The sequence below is a fragment of the Bos mutus genome, chromosome 10 (assembly GCF_027580195.1).
Source record: "Bos mutus isolate GX-2022 chromosome 10, NWIPB_WYAK_1.1, whole genome shotgun sequence".
Classification (NCBI taxonomy): domain Eukaryota; kingdom Metazoa; phylum Chordata; class Mammalia; order Artiodactyla; family Bovidae; genus Bos; species Bos mutus.
In genome coordinates this window covers 35363641-35389764 of record NC_091626.1, presented here as the reverse complement: position 1 = coordinate 35389764, position 26124 = coordinate 35363641, and the positions used below count along the sequence as shown (strand labels likewise).

The 26124-nt window shown below is 42.3% G+C and overlaps 1 protein-coding gene across 1 annotated transcript; it reads right to left on the bottom strand.

Moving 5' to 3' along the window:
* Positions 1-14084: 14084 nt before the first annotated feature.
* On the bottom strand, positions 14085-17450 carry TMEM30B (transmembrane protein 30B). Its single transcript, XM_005890691.3, has one exon. It carries the CDS (start codon positions 17299-17301, stop codon positions 16240-16242), a length of 1062 nt encoding a protein of 353 aa, XP_005890753.2. The 5' UTR covers positions 17302-17450; the 3' UTR covers positions 14085-16239.
* Positions 17451-26124: the final 8674 nt, after the last annotated feature.

Sequence of the window (26124 nt, the reverse complement as noted above, 5' to 3'; positions counted from 1 at the left end):
TTGGATTAGCCCTATTCCTTGGTTCATGACATATTCTTATCTTTGGTCCATGCATGGCTAGTTTTATTCAGTTACCTAGTTATTCATACGGAGAAGGCAATGGCAACCGACTCCAGTACTCTTGCCTGGAAAATCCCATGGACAGAGGAGCCTGGTAGGCTGCAGTCCATGGCGTCGCTAAGAGTCGGACACGACTGAGCAACTTCCCTTTCACTTTTCACTTTCCTGCATTGGAGAAGGAAATGGCAACCCACTCCAGTGTTCTTGCCTGGAGAATCCCAGGGACGGGGGAGCCTGGTGGGCTGCCGTCTACGGGGTTGCACAGAGTCGGACACGACTGAAGCGACTTAGCAGCAGTTATTCATGATATATACTTGTAAGACCTTCACCCAAGAACTAACTAGAACCTTGATTGTAACCTATTATCTAGCTATATAATCCTAATTCCCATTTTCCCAACTTCCCCCAGCTCAAGGTAACCGTCATCCTGAACTCTGCATTTACCATTCCTTTTCTTTCCTTTTTACATAGTTTTATTAAAGCTTGTGAATTATTGTACATGTAGATTTAAATGTTACTTAGCTTTAACTTTATGAAAAAAATGTATTCTACATAATCTTTTGGCATTTCTTTTTCACATTATATTGCTGAGATTCATGTAAATTGTTATGTCTCTGAGTCATTTAATCTTTATTATAGCCCTATGAAATAGGGATTTTTAGCCACGTATTGAAGATAATACTGGGGCTCAGAGAAGTAAATTAATATATCCAAGGACATAGCTAGGAAGTGGTAGAAACAAGATTTAAAGCTTAAAATTGGTTAACTTATTTTAACCAATTTGTTACACTGCCTTCTCTGTTCTACACCATCTGTAATTTATAACCATATCTCTATCAATACCTCTACCTATTCTTATCTATACCCACCTCTGTACATATATACATATAAACGTAAATGTCAGCATGAAGCCCAAGTTATGGAGCATGAAAGAATCCATCAAGTCTGTGTAATAATTTATGGGTGGGTCCTTATACTCTGGTAGAGAAAAATATAAAAGTTATACATGCATATCACTTCAAGGATTTTAGTCCTTTAAAATTCAGAATATACAAGCAGGTAATGCCTTGGGAATAGTGTCAGAAGGTATATACTAGCACGTACCCCTGCGCATGTGTGCACATGTGCTTTCTGGGGTGTGCATTAGAATAGCATCCTTATTTTAGTTCATCTCATATTCTTAAAGAGCAAATGCATGGGCCTTGTTTAAGCAAGTACTGCTCTGTACCTTATAACTGTATACCAGAGGCTGTAGAAACTAGATCACTCTCTCAGGATGCCATTACAGCCAAGCAGAATCTCATTAAAAATCAATTCCTCGGGTCCATAAAGCCAGTTTATTTTATCTTCCTGGAGTGCCTGCTGCTAGCCGTTACACAGTTCCATTGTGTGGCAGTCTTGTCTGTGAAGAACATTGCACAAAACAGCCATTTAAAGATTTTCCATTTTTATGTTAAACTTTATAATTTTGCAGTAGTTTTAAGTTTACAGGGTTTGCTTCCTGAGTTTGAGATATCTTGTTACATGTGTTAGAAGTAGTATTGCTGATCCTAGGTCTCACTAATTAAATATTTGCCTTTATAAACTAGATGCTGTCCAATGTGAACATGCAGATGTAATTGGGTAGCAGGGGTTCCGGAGCTAAGAATGCCTGATTTGGTCAATTTCTGCAGCTTCTCACCCATGCTGCTTTCTGACTGTTGAATTGTACCCACAGCCTCTCTGGGTAATAATGCAAAAATCAGGTCAGGTATTTGCCATTTGTTGTGATTTGAATTCAGGTATCTCTAAATGTTCTAGAAATCAATATGTATCAGCCAAATTTTATAAATGGGGAGTTGAAAGCACACAGAGATTTAGTGACCTGTACAGGTCACACCCTCTGAATGAGCAACAGAGGCAGAAGAAATTGGAGAGGCTGCTCTGCCCCATCTGGAATCTTTTAACTCTTCTGACCCCCTTCAGCGATTTAGGGGCTGGCGGATTTCAGAGATCAGTGAACTTCTTGGAACAGTGCTTGGCAGTGAAACATAGAGGCTTGGATTCCTTAGATTTTAGCTTTTCCAGTTTGCAATTTAGAAGACAGGGTGTGTGTTGTGAGGGGAATAAGGAGGGATGGACAAGTGTGAATTGGGCTGGGACTGGAGTAGGAAAAGGGTTAAGATGGCTACAGATACCAAATCCTCCTCCCCCGCATGCTTGGGACTAAATAAGCATATCATTAAAAAGATTTTAGACATTGAGATTGGAAGAAACCAAGTCCAAAGCGACAGGATTCTCCTCTGTTATGAACTCCTGTAATTCTGACAAATGTATTTCTCCTCATGAAACCACCGCTGGGCACCATTCTCCAAGACGCCTTATGTAGAACCCTGTATCTACAAGATGGTAATTAGTGTTTGAACAAAAAGAGGTACTTGCTCAAATATGTTTGCATCGTTTGGCAGTATTTGATCTCCCTCCTGGAGAATCATAAGCTAAAAGCTCTGAGAAGTCCTGCAGGGGAAAAAAACCTATTTGAACTTGTCTGACCATGGACTTTCCCCACAGTGCAGCAAAGCAGCTACAAATAGCATCTCATGAAAATAGAAATCACCTGCAGAAGACATTTCAGGGGGATGATTTTTTATGTATAATTTAATTAATTTGTTTATGTTTGGTTGTGCTGGGTCTCCGTTGCTTTGCATGGGCTTTCTCTAGTTGTGGTGAGAAGGGGCTACTGTTAGCTGTGGTGTGTGGCTTCTCATTGTTGCAGAGCACAGGCTCTAGGTGCCTGGGCTTCAGTAATTGCAGCATGCAGCCTCGATAGCTGTGGCTCTCTGGCTCTGGAGCAAGGGCTCAGTAGTTGTGGCTCACAGGCCTAGTTGTTCCGCAGCATGTGGAATCTTCCTAGACCAGGGATCGAACCCATGTCCCTTGCATTGGCAGGTGGATTCTTATCCACTGAACCACCAGAGGAATGATTAATCCTTCAATGTTAAAACAAAACATTAATCCTATGCCCAGTCCACTGTAAAAATTTCCATCTAAATCTCAAATCACAGAATTCTATCACTGGAAAGACATCCAAAGGTTTAGTCCACCAGCCTCATTCTGCAGAAGAGGCACAAAGCATTAGATAACTTACCCGAGTCACATGATGGAAAAGCGGCCATGCACGGCATCTCCTCCCAAGTCAGTGCTCGTGTGTGTCACCACCCCGTCACTCAAAGCACGTAGTTTTCATCTGGGCTTGAAAACACAAAACTGAAATGCTTCTTCATCAGTGTCCTGTGTTAATGTTTGCCTAGGATGAGACTCGATTAGGAGAAGAGTACTAGAACTTGAAAGAAGGGTGCTTGAGGACTGGGGAGAATTTTAGAGACTACGAATGCTGCCCTGGTGGCTCAAATGGTAAAGAATCTGCCTGCAGTGCAGGAGACCTGGGTTCGATCTCCAAGTCAGGAAAACCCTCTGGAGGAGGAAATGGCACCCAACTCGAGTATTCTTGCCTGGAGAGCTCCATGGACAGAAGAGCCCGACAGACTCCAGTCCATGGGGTTGCAGAGTCAGACATGACTGAGCAACTTGCTTGGATTGACTAAAAACTTTTAGAGCACTTTCCAGGTGGTGCTAGTGGTAAAGAACCTTCCTGCCAGGGCAGGAGACATAAGAGACATGGATTCGGGAAGATCCCCTGGAGGAGGGCATGGCAACCAACTCCAGTATTCTTGCCTAGAGAATCCCATGGACAGAGGAGCCTGGCAGGCTATGGTCCATAAGGTCGCAAAGAGTCAGACATGACTGAAGCGACTTAGCAGGCACGCACGCAATGCTTTTAGAAATATTCCGGATTCAGAAAGTATGCAGTGCCCAGTAGACACTGAAGATGTGTAAAGCCAGAAGGTGGGAAAGTTGTCAAACTCGAGGAAGTCAGAGGTACAGAAACGGTGGAGTTGCAAGGAAACACTAGTCATTACAGGGAGAAATGCTCACCAGCCTTTGAACCAGGGGCTTGACTCAGCACTGGAACAGGGATGGAGAGCAAAGGCAGATGGAAATGTATCTTCCAAAGGCCAGAAGAGGATTTGTCTCATAAGAAACGTGTAACTAGAAACAGCTTGATCTGCCTGAGTCATCTATAAACCTGCTATTCCCCGTATTTGTGTACATTTTATGCTACTAAAAGTTGGCGTAAGAATCTGTGTCTGCATACGTTAAAAAAAAAATCTGATTCTATGAGCTTGGCTAAGGAGGGAGGTGAGGAGGGTGGGGATAGATGGTGGGGAACAAGAAACACATTTTTGAAGGAGAAACAAAAACCTGATTTCTTGGCCAGGGTGGTAGAGGGTGGGGTTGAAGTGAGTCTTCAACCAGCTGAGTCTAAATTGACCAGGAGGCTTTTATTTAGAACTCTCTCTTGGCAATATTTTATCACAGTATGGTTTCCATTCTTGGCTAAGTAAAAGAACTGAGGTGGAATGGAATTGGCTCCGTCTTAGCTCTGACAAGACAGTCATAATAATGGGAGCCATCTTTTCCCCATAACTTTGAAAAACATGAAAGCAGATATTGGCTCTGAGCATGTCTGATGGTCTAACTTTATTTCCTGTCAACAGGAATAACTCTGATTTATATTTGGTCATCAAGTTCACACACTCACACACAACTTGTACTGAGAGAGCACAGAGAGATGTAATATTCAGACCTGTGATGTATGCCTGTCCGGCAAAGCTTCCTGGTCCAAAGGAGACCGCAGGGACTGAGAAAGACACTTCAATATTCTCACTCTTCTCACACCGTATCCCCCTGTGCATCCTTCCAGTGACGTATATTACTTGGGCTTCAGATGAGCTCTGTGTCGGCTTTGATCTCTGAGCCCCTCACCTACACTCTTTGTGATCCAGAAGGTTGGTTGGCCTGTATCCAGTAATTACAATGAGATGTTGAAGACTGAGGGGATGATCCACGCTGGCATCTGGCACATTGTTTTATTCTGCTAATATCTGGGTACATCAGAGAAGTGAGAGAATTTTTAAAATTCCATTTCCTTTTCAAAATTGATCGATAGTCCAGACAGTAGAAATTGAGTGAATACGCCTTTTCAGTTAATGCCTTCTTGTGTCATCTGGTTTTGAATTCAGAAGCATTCTTTCCACTGCCCTTTTATTGTGCCATATAATTCACTGAATTTAAGATGCTATCAATCATGACATGTCCCATTATTTTATGTATCACTATGAAAAAATTGCTGCCCATTAAAAGAGCAACTAGTAGCTCCTTATGTTTAAATTTTTGTATTTTATCCTTATTCAAGGGATTTTTTAAATACTTATTTAGAGTTTTATTATATGTCCCACTTGTACAGAAATAAAAAGGAAAGTATATGTAAAATTAAACTGGCTAAGTTTCCCCTAACATGTCTTCATACCCAGAGCCCAGCTCTTCTTAATCCCTCTAGAGACAGATCTTTCAATGTCTATGATCATGCACAATGCAGTGTTTTGCCCCAAAATATGATGATGGTGCAACACAGTGACAACCACCGCATGACCATGGCCTGGCTGACAGTGAGTCTAAGTGATAGCAACTGTAAGAAGCCGTGGATAGTGAGAAACCAGGAAATTGAAACACAACCTGATTTTAGAGATGTTAAAATGTGGGGGTGGGGGATATCTTAGAATGGAAGAAATATGGTGTCTCTCAGTCTCAAAGCATGGCGTGTACAAGATTAATGTATACAAAATTCAGAAATATGTTACAAAAATTTCTCTTTTTGTTTCCAAGGCTCAACTTCAACCTCAGGAAAAAAAAAATGCGAAGTTTAAAATTAGCTACCTCCAAATTACTGTCTAAGTGTAAGCAGTTCACCGGACCATAGTAAGCATACTTACTTTGCTTGCAGAGAGACTATAGGCTTTCTTTTTAAAAAAAAATAAACGTGGCCATGGGGAGGGTTTATCTGTTAGTCTCTTAAGACTGTGAGCCAGCTTCATGTAGTTCCTGGGAAAGGTGCCTGCCAATATTTATTAGCCTCTCACTATAAGAAATCCAGATTCTAATTTCAAATAAGTCAATCCTAAAGTTGAGCGCTGAAGAATTGATGCTTTTGAACTGTGGTGTTGGAGAAGACTCGAGAGTCCTTTGGACTGCAAGGAGATCAAACCAGTCCATCCTAAAGGAAATCAGTCCTGAATATTCATTGGAAGGACTGATGCTGAAGCTGAAACTCCAGTACTTTGGCCAGCTGATGTGAAGAACTGACTAATTGGAAAAGATTCTGATGCTGGGAAAGATTGAAGGCGGGATAAAGGGACAACAGAGGATGAGATGATTGGATGGCAGCACCGACTTGATGACATGAGTTTGAGTAAGCTCTGGGCGTTGGTGATGGACAGGGAAGCCTGGCATCCTGCAGTCCATGGGGTCTTGAAGAGTTGGACATGACTGAACGACTGAATTGAACTGAGTAAAAATTTCTAATAAAAACCAACATTTTCATGCCTATTTGGCAAAGTTATTTGGTGAAAAGAACAGTAGCAGTCTTTTTCATTTTTGTACCTAAGTTGCAATGTAGATGGCATGCACTTTTCCAAGAATAGTGTCAAGAATCTTTTCTTTATGACATAGCTCTAAAATAAACACACAATTTTTAGCAGAAAAAACAAACTGGTAGTAATCACTAGAATTATATTTTAAGGAACTAGTCCATATAATTTGAATATAAATAAAAAACATTTCAGTTTCTTTTTTGATAGATTAACTGGAATGTACTAAAACAATTATTATGCAGTTTATAAGCATTCGTATTTTATTTACTCTCAGGAGCCTTAATTTTGGAAACTAGTATTCCACACAAGCATTCAGTTCAGTTCAGTCGCTCAGTCTTATCTAACTCTTTGCGACCCCATGGACTGCAGTACTCCAGGCTTCCCTGTCCATCTTCAACCCCCGGAGCTTGCTCAAACTTATGTCCATCGAGTCGGTGATGCCATCCAACCATCTCATCCTCTGTCGTCTCCTTCTTCTCCTGCCTTCCATATTTCCTAGCATCAGGGTCTTTTCCAATGAGTCAGTTCTTCGCATCAGGGGGCCAGCATTACACAATCACCTAAGATTTTTTTCCTTTCCCACCTGCGTGAGGCCCAGAGGTAGTTAAAGGCTGCGATTCTGTCTCCGTCCAGCGGAGGGCAGTAGTGCACATCTTTAGAAGAGAGATTCCGATTGCAGATTGGCCGGAGGCTCATCAACTAAGTTGTACATTGCGTTCCCTGTCTTTTGAGTCAGGATCCGGTGACAGTCCTTGGCAGGGTCAACAAGGCCATGAAGAGTTGGCTTCAGGGTGCCAGGTGGCAGAATTGAAGCCTCCTCTTCCCAGTTCTGTGGGATGTACTCTCAGCCCAGGGTTATGTGATGCAGGAACAATTCAAGACTCTGTGATGAGCAAAGCATCTGGGACCAAGCCTTGCTGCTTGGCTGCTTGAGTTCACCTTTGACCACAAACTGGACGGGATGTGGTTAAAACATGACTCATTCCTTTCTCAAGATCTGCCCTTAGACTGCATTTTCTCCTATTTTCTGCTCTGATGAAGGGCAATGAGGAGGAGACGTGGAGGCTTAGGTCCTGTAGGAGCTTCTGCCTCTCTATACCATCCCTGCCCAGAGCTTTGCTTCCTTCCTGCCATATTTGGACAAAAATGGGAATGTCCAACCTACCAGAATTCCCAGAGGACCAACCATTGTGTGTGCTTGGTGCCTTTGAACTTTCAATTAGAATGGAGTGCTTGGGCAGTAGTCCATCTAAAGTCATTTTAAGCATTCAATTTAAAGAAAATGTTAAATTAAAAAGAATTCTCAGATTTCTTAGTGAATTACCAAACCCTTGAGAATGACTTCTAACCATGTGCATTGCATGAGTCTATAGAAATACTGGAAACACCCCAGAAAGGAGTGGACTCTAAGAGTGTTATAGACCATCATGTTCTAACAGTATAAGAACCATCCCCACCCCCAAAAGCCTTTCACAAGGGCAGGGTGTATTCCCTGGGTTATTATTTTTTTCAATACTATGCTATCTGCATAGTCTAAGGGTGCATGCTCAGTTGTGTCTGACTCTGCGACCCCATGGACTGTAGCCCATCAGGCTCCTCTTGGGATTTTCCAGGCAAGAATACTGGAGGGGGTAGCCATTCCCTTCTCCAGGGAATCTTCCCAACATAGGGATCAAACCCTCATCTCTTGCATTTCTTTACCACTAGGGCCACCTGGGAAGCCCTGCATAGTTTAAATGATGTTAGCAAAATGGACTCCCGTGTATTCACTTCCTAGTTTAAGAAATAGAATGTGACCAGTACCTCTGATGCCCCTGTTTGCCTGTTCCTCATCCCTGCTTCTTTCTCTCTGTCTCCTCTTTTCTCAGAAGTAACCACTCTCATGAATTATAATCACTTCTGGTCTTTCCTTCATGCTCTGATGCCCTCTCCCTTCCATTCCATCGGTCTAGTTGTCTTCCCTCTTGTTTAAAATCACCCAGTTGTCTAAATAACTGAAACTTTGCAGTAAGTCTTCATTTCTGGTGGGTCAAGGGAAATTCCCCTTCTACCTCCTCACTCCCACATCCCCCTGTTCCTTTTTTTCAGGAGTGTCTTACCTATATTTGTTCCCTTCTGAGATTACTCTTAATATTCAGAGAGGATGAGAAATCGAGTGCCTTACTGTGGATCCTTAGTCTGATAAGCTGGTTTGAATCCTGGCTCTTCTTTACTGTCTGTGCTACCTTAGGCTAGTTACTTTACCTCTCTGAGCTTCAGGTTCCTCGCCTGTGCCCTGCAGATTCACAGGACTGTCAGGAGGACTACAATGCGGGGACGATGGTAAGGTATTGAGAACGTTGCCTGGAAGGCATCGCTACAGACTTTGAATAGCTGGGCGCTTCTGCAGTGACCAGTGCAGTGACCTCCTTGCTGTCTCTGTCAACCACGTCACCCTGGACTAGTTTCTTTATTTTTCCAAACCTCTGTTTCTGCGTATGCCCAATGGGGATATTAGGGTTTGTTATAGAAGTTAAAGGAGGAAACCAAGGAAATTGCTTAGCATGTTGTCTGGGAAATGCTTAACAATTTCATTTAAGCATTTTAAGTAGATTTAATTTTATAAGTGAATTATACCTTCTCTTCTTGTAGATACTTCTGGGTATCTACAAAAACACTTGCTTGGAAATCCAAAACGTTTGCTTAGGAGAAGAACGCAGATTGTAAAGGGAAGTTTGCGAAACCGTCTCTTGCATTCTTGCAACTTTTCCTTGCTTTCATCTTTTTGAAGAGCAGGATTCGCAGAAGGAAAAAACCAAAGCCAAACTCTTTCCTAGGCCATCTCTGTTTCCACAGCCTGCTTTGCTGGCTTAGGTCTGACCAGGCAAAACTGTTTCTTAACTTGTTTTCCAGAATCAGAGGAAAGTTTAACATAACAAAATTTTATAGCTCCTGCCCAGTAACATATATTACTTTAGAAAAATAAAAACACCTTTCCCTTATCATGCATTATTCTTTTACATGTACAATTTTCCTGACGTATTGAAGTAATATTCCACGGTTTGCTATGACTTGGAGGTTTATGGCCCTTCTGAGGCAGATCAGACTAAACATAATTCATTCATAGCTACTTAGTGCTCAGGGAAATAAACCCCTGAACTTAAATAACTATGGTGTGACCTCTGTAAAATATTATTTATGGTTTGAAAACTACTATTATGTAGATATCAAGATGTGCCAAATGTTATAAACCAAACATCAGCCAGCAAGTGGGACCACTAGTATGCCATTTATTTTTGCTTTTCTTTCTGGATGTTTCTCTACAAATGCTATTTTCATTTAAATGGTTTCTGGAGTAATTATCTGGCAGAGGAAAGCAGTGTTCATTTACATTTTATTATAGAATACTACAGTAAGTAAAAAATTCTCCTCTATAAAGAAGCACCACAAAAATATAAACATTCCATTAACTTATTGCAGTTTAATAGGAGGGACACTGAGGACTTTTGAGTATAAAGTAACTGTCCCTTCTATCAATGAACTAATGTAACCCATCTGCTATTCATTTCTGCAAATTAGTTTATGGAGGAAAACCCGACTGCACATGTAAGTTATCCAAATGGGAATTCTAAGCTTAAACTTTGGTGCTGTTAAAAATATATGTGCCTTCATGACACTCCTTACTGTAATATTTTCAAAAGTTTAGGGTGTCATCTTTGTTTCCTCAGTGATTTCCTATCATTTAATGATATCATAAGAAATACCTTGTTCAGTGGTAGTAAAGTAATGGAATCACAATTGTTTCCTAATAATCATTCAACATATGTTTGAAGACCCACCACAGGCTAGTCACTCAGCTTGGCATTGGCAGTAATAAAGACAGATGAGATGAAAAAATCCTCAGTGCTCAAAGAACTAACAGTTTGAATATGGAGGTATATAACCAAATAAGCAATTTCTAGACAATGCATCAAATGCTGCGAGGAAGGAATAAGCTTACAGGGAAGACGAGGCTGAGGGCAGAGAGTGGAAGGGCAAAGAGGGCTTGTGGAGGACTTCACAGAGGACAATGACCCAAACTCTGAGCAGGGTCTTGAGGATGACTAGACACATTCTGATGGTCAAGTGGACATGCAAGATGAGCATGCGTAAAGACGTGAGAAGATGCTGGGTTCAGGCCCCTTCAAATCATTCAATATAGCTGGAATTTGGTGGAGCCTTGGAGGAAGAAGTCATGAAGATTCAGAGCGAGGCCAACCATGAAGGCCTTGTAGGCCCTGCTAAGGAGCTTAGACTTTCTCCTGTAGGCTGTGTGTAGACGTGAGAGAGTTGAAGTTGAGGGTCATGTGATGAGATCTGTGTTTTGGCTAGCTCCTTGTGGTTAGGATGTGGAAAATAAACTAGAGCCCAATTAGCAGGCTCCTCTAGCTTCCAGATGGAAAATAACAAAGTCCTGGGCCAGGGCAGTGACAGAGAGAGACCTGATTGAGCATGCATTTGGGATTTAGAAGCAACAGGCTCTGATAACTAGCTGGATGTGGGAAGAAACAGAGGGAGGAGCCAAGGAGGCAGTTCAGGTTTGGGGCTTGGATGACTGAGTGGGATCGATGAGTCATTTTCAGCATCTGGGGCTATTCCTGGAAGAATGGGTTTGGAAGAAAGGTCAGTGGGTTTCCTGCTGACCACGTGGAGCTTATGCTATTTGTAGGACATTTAGGCGTGTCCCAGAGGCAGCTGGATGTGTGAGTTTGGAGAGAAGTCAGAATTGGAGGTAGAGATTATGCCATTTACTTATATGATGGTCAATAATGTTTTTAAAGATTCATGAAAGTGAGTGAACAAATGAGCTAGGTTGCCTCCTAATGGTATGAAAGATACCATCATTCAGTTACTTACAAATTACATTGATATATCAAGTCTTCACCCCTAAAGCCCTGTAGGTAAAAACAAAAAGGAAAGAGTAAAAGCGTTGTCTATTCTGTCATTTGGGCTTCCCTGGTGGCTCCTATGATAAGGAATCTGCCTGCAATGCAGGAGACCCGGGTTCGACCCTAGGTCAGGAAGATCCCCTGGAGAAGGAAATAGCTACCCTCTCCAGTATTCTTGCCTGGAGAATTTCATGGACAGAGGAGCCTGGTGGGCTATAGCCCATGGGGTCTCAAAGAGTCAGACACAACTAACACTTTCACATTTTGTCATTTGGGTTTCCCTGGTGGCTCAGTAGTAAAGAATTCTCTGGTCGTTCCTGCCCGCAATGCAGGAGATGCGGGTTCTATCCTTGGATCAGGAAGATCTCCTGGAGAAGGAAATGGCACCACACTCTAGTATTCTTGCCTGGGAAATCCCATGGATGAAGGAATCTGGCAGGCTGCAGTCCATGCAAAAGAGCCAGAAATGATTTAGCAACTAAACAACAACAACATTCTGTCATTTACTATGAGTAGGAACTGATGGAGCTCTCATTTTGGATTCTTTAACAAAAATGGAGTATGTCTTTAACTTATTAAAATCATAGCAAGACTTCATCAAGTCTTCCTTTGAGAATATTCAAGTGCCCCCATTGAAATGACTATGACTGCCTCATCCAGAGGCTGTGCTTTTGTTGTAGAACACTGCTTTCATTGACTTTTGAACAAAGGCCTTTCAGAAGGCCTTTTAGAAGAACAAAGTATCATAATTAATGACACATCATTTACAGTTTTCATCAGTAATGTAAGGTTTCAGCCACTTTAACAGGAATTCAGTTAAGAACTCAATGTGGAGAGAAAGCCTATTAGAGGAGGTGCTTGACAGTACTATCTTTTGCTTCTAAGGAAAAAGGTAAATCAGACTAAAACTCATCAAAAAGACAAGCTGAGAGGTTCAGAAGGAGGTGAGCTACCATCCACTTGCTGAATTTCTCCAAGGTTTGTCATCAGTGAGGTCACTGGTGGGCTCTGCCCTCTGCAGTGGGTTCCAGATACAGCCAAGTCTCCCCCTTCTGGACACCAGGCTTCATGCTCCAAACTGCACCTTTTTTTTTTCTTTCTTTTCTCCTATTCCTCCACAACCCCAGTCTATGCTAGGTTTCACTGCCTCGGGGTCTTCACTGTGCTGTGCTGAGCTGCTCAGCCAAGTGCGTAAAGAAAGAAACGCCACCTTGCTGTGGTAAACTAATTTACATCATTACCACTAACGGTGAGAATTATAATGCCAGGTGGCAAACCAGTGGGGAAGTATTTTTCCCTGAATACATGTTGGTAGTCTTATCAAAGAAACCGTGGGGGATGGTAGTATACAGTGAGTCAACAACTGTTTATAATTTTTGCAAATTCTTTACACAAAAATACTACTCTCGGGTAAAATCTCTCTGGGAACTTAATATATTTGAGTCAGATTCACTGAATGACTTTCTTAATGACACTTCATGTGACTGCTTTTGTTGGAGGGAAATTATGAGAAATTCTCCTGGGGGGGGAAAACTGAAGTTAAAAAAATTCAATTTTGTCATCTAAATCAGTCAGCTATGTTTTATCTGTGGGAAAAAATCTAGGGTGCAAAGAAATGCCTGATGAAAATAAAGGAAGAGGGCATTTACTATTATTACAGTTACTTGTACACAGTAAGTGATATACCCAGGGGCATATAAGGAATTGATTACATTACAGCTCTACCAATAACTCTGAGAATTTACTCAAGACTTTTGAGATCCCCAATGACAAGAAGAGGGCACAGATCCCATGATGCAGAAAGGGTTGTGGTTATACAGTGTGAAGTGGTACTTATTACTAAAGGAAATCTCAGACCGTTATTCTGTCTCTGATTTGAAACAACTGTCTAGTCCTTGAATTGTTGACTTGATTCTGGAGATTCTTGGAAAGTCTTTCTTGTTACATTATTCTGTACTGGGAGTTCCCGCCAACCACATTAGTTTCTCTTTTGTTTGTGGTTTACTTTACAAAGTAGATCAAAGCACATTTTCAGTCCAATTGTTGAGGTTCACTTTTCGGTCTCATTCCAGACGACACAGCTCTAGCTAGGAAGCATTTACTAGACGACATGAGAATTCAAACCCAGCTAGAATCCAGAGATACTAAACAAAATGCTACAGTGCAGGAAAATGTTTCATTTTTTTGTTTTTAAAGTTTCGGAAGTTTTGTAGTCCAAAATACCCAATAAATAATTGTAATTTAGAATTTGGGTAAAATGCAGAAATGGAGAAATAAGATTGCTGCAGTCACATTCTTTAGTAAGTTAATACTAAATATTATTAAAAATTGACCACATTTTACTAAATTCAAACAACAGTCAAGGATTGTCTGATTCATACTACATGTTGATATTGATGTCATCAAGTTCAAATTCTGTGTTAGGAAGTTAACACTGAAAGATTGAGTTCATTTGAGTTTTATTCTGAAAGATGATTTTCTTGCTGCAGTATAAATCTGCTAATAACAAATGAGCAAAGTGGATGGTAGCTGGTAACTTTTTTAACGTTTGTGGCTTTAAGATCATAGTTCAAAAGGATTAAGCAAATGTGATAACAAAGGCAACACAAATATAACCTTTATTCTCTTTCAAAAACCCAGAGAAGAGGGCCTGGAACCATATTCACTGATTTAATCAGAATATCTTTAATTTTGTAGACTCATTTAAAATTATATAGCAATGAGTATTGTAAAAATGATAGTAATATACATGGTTCTTCTCAACTAAGTAGTAAAAAAATGTGGTAAATTATAAAGCAGCAGCTACTTGATCAAAAATTCATGATAAATAAAAATTACTCTACATACATATGATCATATATACACAGCCTAAAATCACACTACACAATCTGACAGTAAAATTGTGTCACACTCAGGAGTTGGGAAGCCAACATATTGGGATTATAAAATATTTTTTGGTTTATGTAAATACTGGGACAGAATCTCTTAAGTCACAACTGTTCCAGAAGATCCAACAGATGTCAGTGAACATGGATGCTGTCTATGTCTATTATTTTTCAAAGAACCAGAAGAATAAAATAAAATTAATATAAATTATTCAGTATAATTCAATATTTCTGTGACTCAATTAAAACAAAAAACTTCAAAGTATTGCCCTGCCTTATGCTGCTGCTGCTAAGTCGCTTCAGTCGTGTCTGACTCTGTGCAACCCCATAGACGGCAGCCCACCAGGCTCCCCCGTCCCTGGGATTCTCCAGGCCAGAACACTGGCATGAGCAAAAAGTGTAGTAACTGGAAAGCAGCCATAATAGAGAATAGGCACTAAGAGTTCTGACAGAACACCAAATAACTGTTTGCTTTCAGCAAATAAACTTGTACAGATGATCTCATTTTTTTAAAGTTCTTTTGCCATAAAAGGGTTTTTAAAAATTCTACTATCTTACAGTAACTTTATATATCAATATATTAAAATGATTTTAGAGTAGTCAAAGTTTAACATTATCTCAATGGTTCAAATAATTTTTAAGAGTCTAGTTTACATAAGATTAATTTCTTAGCATTCACTTCAACATATTATTAAAAACAAACATGGTTCATTTGAGAACATTAACTTTTTTTAGACACAAGGGAAAAGGTATGAAGAACATAAGCATAAAAAAATCACTAAGCATAAAAATCATTTAGATGACAAGACTGAGTCACAATATGACTTTAGGAAAAACATTTTCCCTCTAAGGTCCCCTCCAGCTATCTGACTCTAAGGTTAAAACCTTCCCACTGAACTGTACAAACTGACCTGACATTTTCAAGTTTCTACACAGTACCCGGCCCCCCCCCCCAAAAAAAAATTAAATTTCTTGCACTAAAATATCAAATGAATTGTTACAAACCCTGCTTTGCAAACCTGCTATGCCAAAGAGTTGTTTTCACGTACTCTGCATGTTACAGAGAGCTTCCTATGTTCAAGGAGGAGTGAGACCAAACTTGGAACATTATGCTTATTACTCACTGCCCCTGGGAAAAGATGACCACCTGAAAAACGGGACGGGCAGTGATGGAGTCACACCTAGCCTCAGACAGATAAGGAAATAGGGAAACAGTATCCTACTTGCTCCCTGCTTCAGGGCACTGATTCCCTTGAGGGAATGCAGGAGGAATCTCCAGATGCGTTTGTTAAAAATACAGCTTTGAGGGTCTCACCAAAGCCTTAATGTGTCAGAATTTCTGGGGATGGGGCCTTCTAATCTATCTACATTTTAAAACAGTATGTTCTCCTCCACTCCTCCATGCCTGGGCTTCACTCTCTACACTTACCCCCAACCCCAAGAAAAGAAAACCACTGTACTACAGTGATTAAAGCTCTAGCTTCAGAGTCAGAATCAGAACCAGGAGCCAATGAGTAGCTGTTAGATCTCGAACGAGTTCGTTAACATCTACAGGACTGTCTCTTCATCAGATGGGGGTTGAATAAGAGTCCATTCCTCGCTCAAAGAACCTAACATGTCCACTCGTGAAAGAGATAGGGGAAATTTGCAGGAATTTCTCGCTCTAGCAATTCAAACACCCTAAAATAGCCTGGAAGCGCCTGGTCAGGTGTTAATTTCACTCTCTCTGGTCCCCTCATCCACAATAGGAGGCAAAGTGAGGCGAAGTTGGAATTGGGTGATAGTCGAGAGGGAGAAGCCTAGAGAAGTTTGCAAGAGTTTTGACAAGGGGCAGAAAGGGTACTTTGAAAGCAGGAATCACTCGTCGTCCTCCTCGTCGTCGTTCTGGTCCTGGTAGCGAATGTAGACGACCAGCATGACAAAGCCCACGAGGATGCAGAGGGAGCCGACCAGCAGGTAGGCGATGCCCAGGAATGGATTCTTGCCGCCCATCCACGAGATGCTGCTGAAGATGAGGCTTTTGTGGCCGTTGAAGGCGCGCACCGGGTAGTTATAGGTGATGTTGACGCGGTAGGCGCCCCGCGGCAGCCCGGCGGAGTAGTTGCCCTGGCGGATGCGCGCGTACAGCTTGCGGAACGTGGGCAGCGCAGCGGTGCGCATCCACACCACGAAGTCCTGGTTGATGAAGCCGGTGTTGTTGGGGTCGGGGCTCAGCTCGTAGACCGGCCGGTGCCAGTTGGGCGGGGGCGCGGTGCCCTGGAAGGCCAGCGCCAGGCTGCCGTTCACCAGCGGCGGGTTGCGGAACTTGACGTGGTAATCGGTCCACCAGGCGATGCCGGTGCGGTCGAGCGGCACCTCGACGTAGGGCCCGTTGGGCTGGCGCTGGTGCCACAGCGAGAAGGAGTCGTTGAAGAGGCTGTTGGCGATGGCGCCGCAGGGCGCGATGGGCAGGCCGGCCGCGCTATACTGATAGGGGGCGCACTCGTTGACCGGGTGGCGCAGCGAGCTCGGCAGCCCGCTCAGCTGCGAGTCGTCGCGGGACACGCCGTAGCGCCGGTTGTTCTGGTAGAAGTTCGTCAGCTCGTAGTAGAGGTACACCGGGCCCTGGAAGAGCTCGGGCAGCGAGAAGTACCAGGCGCACGAGCAGGGGGGCGGCGGCGCGCGGCCCTGGCCGGCCATGGCGCACACCGAGCAGTTGCCGGTACCCGAGTCGCCGGTGTAGTCATACGCGAGCTCCTTGATGCCATTGGAGGAGTAGTAGAGGCCCAGGCCCAGCCCTATGAAGGCCAGGCCGGCGCAGAAGAAGAGCGGCAGCGTGATGCTGGCCGACAGCAGCGGGTGCCAGGCGGGGAGGCGCTGCTGCGTGAACGCGGTGTTGTCGGGCTGGTGGGCGCCCCGGGCGGTGGCGCTCCAGGTCATGGCGCCGCGCGGACCCACGGAGGGGCGCTCGGGTGCTGCGGCCCGGAGGGGTGCCTCGCCCTCCGCGCTGGGCGAGCCTGGGGCTACTCCCGGGGCACCGGCCCGGCCTCAGGCCCCCGCACAGGTGAGTCTTGGTACCAGGTTCTTCTGGTGGTGGCTGGATCCCCTCAGTTCCGCCTCGGCCCAGGTGCTCGACCGGCTCCGCCCCTGCGGGTAATCGCGAGCCGCGCCCCGCCTCTTCTGGGGTGAGTAGGGCGGGCGTTCCCTTCCCTCACCTGGCGGACCCAGGTTCACTTGTCCTCTCGATCCGGGTGGTTCCGGACGCCAGCGCCTCCTCCTCGAGGTGAGTGGCGGCCCCAGACTGCCTCTGAGTGGCTCCTCCCTTGCTCAGGTACTTTTTCCCTTCCGCTTTCTATGTGACCAGAGTGCCTGGGCCAGTCTTACCCGAAATCATAGAAGCTACAGCTTCTAGCACAGTTCCACTGAGGGATTGCATCGTGCGTCCTGGAGCCTTGAAGTTTACAGGTAATTAATCCCCTTTTATCTAAAAGGCGGGACAAGTGTCTCTAGAGCCTTTTGTCTTTGTAGGTTAATTTAAGGACCCTTTTCAGTTATCTTTCAGCAATAAATGTTAATGTCCGAAGAATTGCGCTGTAGTAAATCTGTTTGGAATTCCATGCCTGCATTCAAATTCTAGCAATTTTTTTTTTTTTAAGGGAAATGATTTTCCAGCTAGGTGCCCCAATCTGGCTGTAGAACTAAAAAAAGTGAAAAGTTCTCTAAAAATAAAATGACACTTAAAAAAGAGAATTAAAGATGCAAGAGGTTCAGGGCCTTTAAATATCTCTAGCTGGTGGAGAAACCGCACAAACAGAAAAATGCACTGGACTACATGTAATTTCTTTCTCTTTTCAGATTATTTGCCTGACTGGGAAAAAAAAAAGGCCTAATCCAAAGTCCCCAAAGACCTAGCTGCTATCCACAGTCAAGGATGTTACGACTTTTGGCCTAAGGAGGTGAACTACAAGGATTTGTAGGACTTAGTGCAAAGAAAACCCAAAGTAGTTCTGAACATTGCTTGGGGTTCCATCTTTTATATCTAGGTTGGTACAGTATACACAAGAAGGTGTCAGGCCATTTCAACTTTGTGCTAAATCCTTCTTAGGTATTGAGGTGTTTCTGCCTCTGTTCCCGCTCATAAAACGCAAATAACTTAAATGTTTTCTATATTATAATTCTGCACCTAGAATACTGTATCACATTCTGGAGTCAATTGAAATTTGGAAAGTTCAAATACTTGCTAAATTAACAGGATTTTTTTTTTTTCCGTTTGTATATATATATTTTTTCTTTTCTCTTTATTTTTCTTAACTCCAAAAATATTTTATACTGGGGTATAGCCAATTAACAATGTTGTGATAGTCTCAGGTGAACAGTGAAGGGAACTCAGTCATACATATACATGTATCCATTCTCTCCCAAACCCCATCCCATCCAGGCTGGCACATAACATTGAGCAGAGTTCTGTGTGCTATACAATAGGTTTTTGTTGGTTATCCATTTTAAATATAGCAGTGTGTACATGACCTTTTCAAAGGCCCTAACTATCCCTTCCCCACTGCAAACATGAGTTCGTTTTCTGTGAGTCTCTCTCTGTTTTATAAGTTCATTTGTATAATTTCTTTTTAGATTCCACATATAAAGATGTTATATTATATTTCTCCTTGTCTGTCTGACTTACTTCACTTAGTGTGATACTCTTACTTAGTATGACACTCTTTAAATCCATCTGTGTTGCTGCAAGTGGCCTTATTTCATTCTTTTTAATGGCTGAGTAATAGTCCACTGTATTTATATACCACATCTTCTTTATCCATTCCTCTGTTGATGGACATTGAGGTTGTTTCCATGTCTTGGTCATTGTAAACAGTGTGCAATGAATATTGGGGTGTATGTATCTTTTCAGGCCATGTTTTTCTCTGGATACATGCTCAGGAGTGGAATTGCAGGGTCGTATGGTGGCTCTATTTTTAGTTTTTAAGAAACGTGCATACTGTTCACCATAGTGACTGTACCAATTTACATTCCCACCAACAGTGTAGGAGGGTTCCCTTCTCTCCACACCCTCTCCAGCATTTGTGGTTTGTGGATTTTTTGACGGTAGCCACTCTAACTGGTGTGAGGTGATATCACATTGTAGCTTTGATTTGCATTTCTCAAATAAGTAGTGATTTTGAACATCTTTTCATGTGCCTATCAGCCATCTGTACGTCCTCTGTAGAGAACTGTCTGTTCAGGTCTTCTGCCCATTTTTTGAGTGGAATGTTTGTTTTGATGCTATTAAATGTCATAAGCTGTTTGTAAATTTTGGAGACTAATCCCTTATCAGTCACATCATTTGCAAGTACTTTCTCCCAATCTGTGGGTTGTCTTTTTATTTTGTTGCCCTGATAGCTCAGTTGGTAAAGAATCTGCCTGCAATGCAGGAGACACTGGTTCGGTTCCTGGGTTGGTAAGATCCACTGGAGAAGGGATAGGCTACCCACTCCAGTATTTTTGGGCTTCCCTTGTGGCTCAGCTGGTAAAGAATCCACCTGCAATGCCGGAGATCCTGAATTTGATCCCTAGGTTGGAAAGATTAGCTGGAGAGGAAAAGGTGTACCTACTCCAGTATTCTGGCCTGGAGAATTCCATGGACTATATAGTCTGTGGTAAAGAGTCAGACACGATTGAGAAACTTTCACTTTTTCTTGCTGTGCAAAAGCTTTTGAGTTTAAGTCCATCTCATTTGTTTATTTTTACTTTTATTCCCATTATTCTGCGAGATCGATTAAAAAAGATTTTGCTGTGATTTATGTCAGAGACTGTTCTACCTATGTTTTCCTCTAAGAGTTTTATAGTGTCTGATCTAACATTTAGGTCTTTAATTGGGATTTTTGTTTTTAGCATTTTTCAAGTGTCAGTCTTATTATGCTAGGGAATGTAGAAGACAAAAGACAATTAGACTAAAAAGGACCCTTGACATCAAAGCCTTTTGCAGTCTAATAGAAGACATATTACTTAAGAGTAAGAAAGAATCAAAATAGATGAGACAGCATATACGTAAGTACCAGGTTATACTTTACAAGAATGATACTAAAATTAAAAAGTAATCTTTGAATCATGGAAAATTCACTCTGTCTTATTGAATAGAATGAATGCAGTTTGGAAGCTTTAGCTGTTAGAGAAGACTGAGGGAGACCCAGCTGACTTGAATTCCACTTCCCTCACTCCTGATCATCTTCAAGAGAAGAAATCCCAGCACTGTCCACAAGTTCCTATAGTATGATCCAGTCTCCACTACACCTGTCCTTCAATGAGTTAAAAGAATAAACAGTTCTCTGTATCGTTTCGATGGGTTCCATCCACCTCTGTTATCATTGAGTGATCAGTTGGCTTGACATAGAGTCTGCAAAACTAGTCTCTAGGAAGGAATTCAGTTCCTGAAACTTAATCTAGTGGATTTTAAATCTAACAACTGCCCTGCCACCACCCCCCTGAAGTGTGAGCCCTCCTGTTGAGCTGAGAGCCTTACTAGCTTTCCCCTCCTCAGGCGACATTCGTTTTTCATTCAAATAACTATCCAATAACTAAGGTCACAGTGGAGTGTCCCCAAAAGTCAAGAGAATATTTCAAGACAAGGAATGGTTAACAGGGTGAAACACAGCTGAGGGTTTCTAATGAGATATGAAATGAAAAGTCACCTTTGGATTTAGTTTCTGTGGGAACAGTTTGGGTGGTAGAGTGGGAGGAGTCAGGTTATCTCAGATGAGGCAAGGAGGACTTGGAGACAGCCAAGGTAGGACAACTCCTTTTAGAAGTATGGGGGAGGGGGGGAGAAAGGCAAGTGGTAATCGTTTACAAGAGTATGTATCCATCTCAAGGGAAAGGCTTCTTTATAGATGATGGCAAGAGTTGAAGGGGAGAAGGGTTTGAAGGAAGATGATCATAGTTTAGGCAAAGTTGAAGAGAGGGGCAACAAGCTCATGGTACAAAAGTGGGAATAGGCAGGAGGTGCTGGGTTCGAGAGCACATGCAGGGTCAGGTCACCTCTGAAACAGGAAGGCAGGGAGTAACGATGGACACAGAATGCAGCTAGACTTTGGGCTTGGCTCGAGGGAAGAAATTTCTCATGTAAGAATTTCTGTACAGTAAAGTGCGTTGGTGGATGGGGGGATGGAAGGGAAAGCCTGAGACTAGGCAGGACCACCAGGAGCGGGAGAGGAAACTGGCCAGGGGTATACGAAGGGATGTTGGGTGGCTTTATCTAGGGAAGTCCTGCAACCCAGGCTGGGCAAAGACAAGTGAACACATCCAGCTCATGGGGGCTTTCAGCTCAGATGAATTAGAAATAAAGGTCTAAGATATTGCAGTTTATTGTGGACAAGGTAGCTACAGTGATATGCCTTAGTCTTTAAGCAGAATAGCAAAGAAAAATGAAACCAAGCTGTGGGAACAAAAGGGACCAGCAGACTGGCAGTTCTAATGATGTTAATAAGCAGGTGGCATGAAAGCTGAGAGGGGAACAGCCCTGGTTTGAGGTGGGATGTTAAAGAGTTTGCAGGTGGAGCAGTGTCGAGATCCAGGTTTATGTCATGCCTTCTCTACCAGCTTGTAAATTCTGAGAGGCCAGGGATGGGTATACATTGCTGTGTCCCTCAGTTCAGTGTATGCTGAGGGCTCTGACCTCTTTCATTTGGCTATGTTATCATGATGCATTAAAGGATACTTGGATCATGTAAATCTTTCTCAGTCCCAATAAAGAAAGTTCATTCTAAACAAATCTTTATTGTATCTCTTTGTCATGAAGAGAACTCAAAGAGAGAGAAAAAGTCATTTCCAATTCCAGTATTCCTAAAATCATTTTATTTTTTCTTTTATTTTCTAGATTTATCCATATAATTATTTAATTGATTTTAATTACAAAAATACATTATCATTCTATGTGCTAAATTACCTCTTTATGGAATGAGATGAATAAAGTAAATATTTCTATTTCTTTGTGGTCTTCATAATTTTTAAATGGTTCCAGAATCCATGCTTCTGCCATATTAAACTACTTTCCTATTGTTGGGCATGTATATTATTTTTATTTTTTCAGTATTCCAAAGAATATGGTAGCAAACATCTTTTTGCATATAACCTTTCATTTTATGGGATTGGGCTTCCCTGGTGGCTCAGAGGTTAAGGCGTCTGCCTGGAATGCGGGAGACCTGGGTTTGATCCCTGGGTTGGGAAGATCCCCTGGAGAAGGAAATGGCAACCCACGTCAGTACTCTTGCCTGGAGAATCCCATGGAGGGAGGAGCCTGGTAGGCTACAGTCCATGGGGTCGCAAAGAGTCAGACACAACTGAGCGACTTCACTTTCACTTTTCATTTTATATTATTTCCTAAGGGTAAATTTCTAAAAGTAGGAAAGGAGCTTAAAAATCAAATCTGTTAAAGATACATACTGCTGGAGTCTTTGACATTACTGCAACCATGTTTACTTGGCTACATTCACCAAAACTTTGCCAACAAAACCAGTTGTTAGCCCCAGAATGTAGTCAATCTGCATGAATAAACAATCAGGTACTAGGAGAAGCAATATAGGATAGGGGAAAGAAAGTTGCCTGACATTAAGGAAGTCCAAGTTCTATTCTAAAGTTTATCAAGAAATAGCTTTGTGACCTTTGTCAAATTGCTTAACTTCTCTGGTCTCCTGATTACTTATCTGTATGAGTGTGTTTGCCAAAATGATAGTAAATATCATTTTCAATGCAAAGATATCTGGTCTTAGCCATCCAAAGAGATCTTTCGTACACTGCACTGACTCACTGAATAAATAATTAGCCTTTCTTGAATACCTACTGTGGGCCAGTCACTCTGTAGGCCCTTTATATGCTGTAGCTCATGTAATTCACACCCGAAACCTAGGTGGTTGGTCCTATCATTAAAGCCATCAAACTGACGCAGAACTAAGATTTAGGCTAAGGAAATGGAGGCTGGCCAAGTTTTTATAGAGGTAAGTGGGAGATTGGAAAGTCTAAATTCCAGGCATCCTGCATTTTCAGTCACTACAGTGTAATGTCTGGGTGTACTTCCTCTTAAAAAAGCCCCCAAAGACTTGAACCGATTTTTAGCATTGCAAGTCTTTTATAGCCCAAAGATAAGAGAATTCTGTTCCATTTATGCCAAGTCCCAGAACATCTGAGTTGCCTTATTTTTGTTTAACAAAATCTTTCATTTTAAAGTCAACTTTTGTTCAGCATGTCTATTTCTCTTGCTCAAGTAAAAATAACTTCACTTGTCTGGCTGTACTCAGGTTTTGCACTTATTTCATTTAATTCATGACTATTTATCTTACCGTAATAGAGCCAAGTGTTTTTAATTGGCATTCCCTTATATAAGTTTATACTGCTCAAGATTGCTGCCTATTACTCTGCCCATGGGGCAGCTTTTATTTAAAAGGAATCAAATTAAATTGCTTCATAAAATTACAGCATGTGTTCAGAAAAGTTTGAAAAAAATCCACTGTGCCTGGACTTCATTTTTCATTAAGAACTGTATTCAGCAGACTTCCTGTTTGAAAAATTATGGGGTGGTACCCCCTAGTGGAAGATACAGAGAAACTTGAGTGAATCAGTACTGCAAGCCCTGAAGGCAGAAAAGCCAGGAATTCTTTCCACCCCTTGCTGTGGTGTGTTGGGATTTTTGGCCATCAACTTCCTGAAAGAACAGTGGAGGTCATGTGTAAGAAGAACTGGGTGAGTTGAGCTGCAGGGGCAGTATAAAATAAACAACGGGACTGAGATGGGCAACAACAGGTATTGGGTGTGGGATGGCCAGGTTAAAAGGCTAGACAAACCAGCAGCGATGGGATTGGACTTGAACTTTGTGCATAAAGTTTGTTTGCAGGAGTTGTACTTGGTGAGTTGAGAGAGACACCCAAAATATCAGGAGGACAAGTTGGGTGACAGAATTGAGATAGAAGGGAAGGAAGAGCTTTGTAACTAGAAATAAGAGAGTGTATAATCAAAACTGAATTGGGCTATGCACTGTGAAAGGTGAGATGGGCATATATGAGGGTGAGGATGGGAAGAGAGAGGGCAGAGCAGTGTCTAAGGAACCAGCCTGTCTGTTGAGGCTAGAGGGCACCCTCACCTGGATGTGATATATCCTCTGGCTTTCCCTTTCACACAGTCACGGTATCTATTTGTGTTTTTAAATATTTATTTATTTAACTGTGCTGGGTCTTAGTCGCAGCACTCAGGGTCTTTGATCTTCGTTGCGGCGTGTGGCATCTAGTTCCCTGACCAGGGATCGAACCCGGGCTCCCTGCATTGGGAGCACAGAGTCTTGGCAACTGGGCTACCAGGAAAGTCCTGACAATATCTATTTGAAACTTAGGAATTCCTGACTGAATCAGGAGTGAATAGTTAAACACTTAAAATTTTTTTCAAAAAGTTATCAGCTTTGAAATCAAATAAAGCAGATGTCGGTTGCCACATGAGGGCAAAGCCCTGTGTTCTAACACCCGTAATGTCAGGAGGGAGGGCTCATCTTAGTAAAACTGAAGTGCCCAAGAAAGAGGTGCTTAATGGTCTTTGATAGCATCAATGAACTGAAGAAACATACTTCTAATTTCACTGTCTAGGTCACTGATATAAATATTTAAATACCTTGGCCCAGAAGCTGGGAACCTGTACTTGTCATGTGTGCTGATCAATACACCTTGTTAATATTCAGTCTGAAGGTTGTATTACCCTTGGAGGATGGCAGGAGCCCTTGACCTTTTTCTTTGAAATGTGAATTTGAAAGTGGTTGTGTCTAAAATTTTCAGTTTTCTTTTAGTAGGAAGGATACTGTGAGGATAGCTGCATTGTGTCAATTTCTAAACCAAAGTTTGGACATCTTAAAGGGACCAAGACCCTACATGATACCTGACCCAGTGGTTCCCAAACTGGCCAAGTAGCAAAATCACTGGGGGAGGGAGGTGGTGTTTAAAAATACACATTTCTTAGAATCTGATTCTTGCCACTAAATCATAAGCCCCAGGGGCTGGCACCCAGGAAGGTTACTCAGAGCAATGTGAGATCATTTGGGGCCACTAATGTAGCTTCATAATCCATCTGGGGATTCATTTTGATTGTAGTCAGGGATTTCTGCAATGCAAGGAACAGCTTCAGCAATGGCTGGCTATTGTTCAGACATGAGGAATGTCACAGGAGCAGCTGAGGGAAGTGCATCTAGCTCTCATAGAAGGAGAAAGTCGTCAAGCTTCTATCCTGTCTCTGTACTGTTTCTTGCCCCTGCTTCTCCCTGACTTCAGTAGGTACCCTCCCCAGGAAGTTTGCTTCTCCAGATCTGGACTTCGCATGCTTTGGGTTGCCACAACTCATGTATACGTGGGTGATGGATCATCTTTTAGCTCCTTCTGACTTTGCCAGTTATGTTCTTTAGTTTAAGGAGACTCCAGCTTGGGTCACTGCTCTAGCCCTGATCCAATCTGTTGTGGCGGAAGTGGGGAAAAGTCCCGAGATAGATTCATGGTGGCCTGTGTCCACCTCTTCAGTAAAAGTTGAAGTGACTCTTCTAAAGGAGAGGGTGTGATCTGGCTAAGAACTCAAAGGCTGTCCACCACACCTTTGTAACCTCAACAAGGAGGACATTTGAGCCTCGTTTGAACACTTCTTGTGACAAAGAACTCACCAATTTGTTCAGTCCCTAGCACAAGCTGGAATCAAGATTGCAGAGAAAAATATCAATAACATCATATATGCAGATGATACAACCTTTATGGC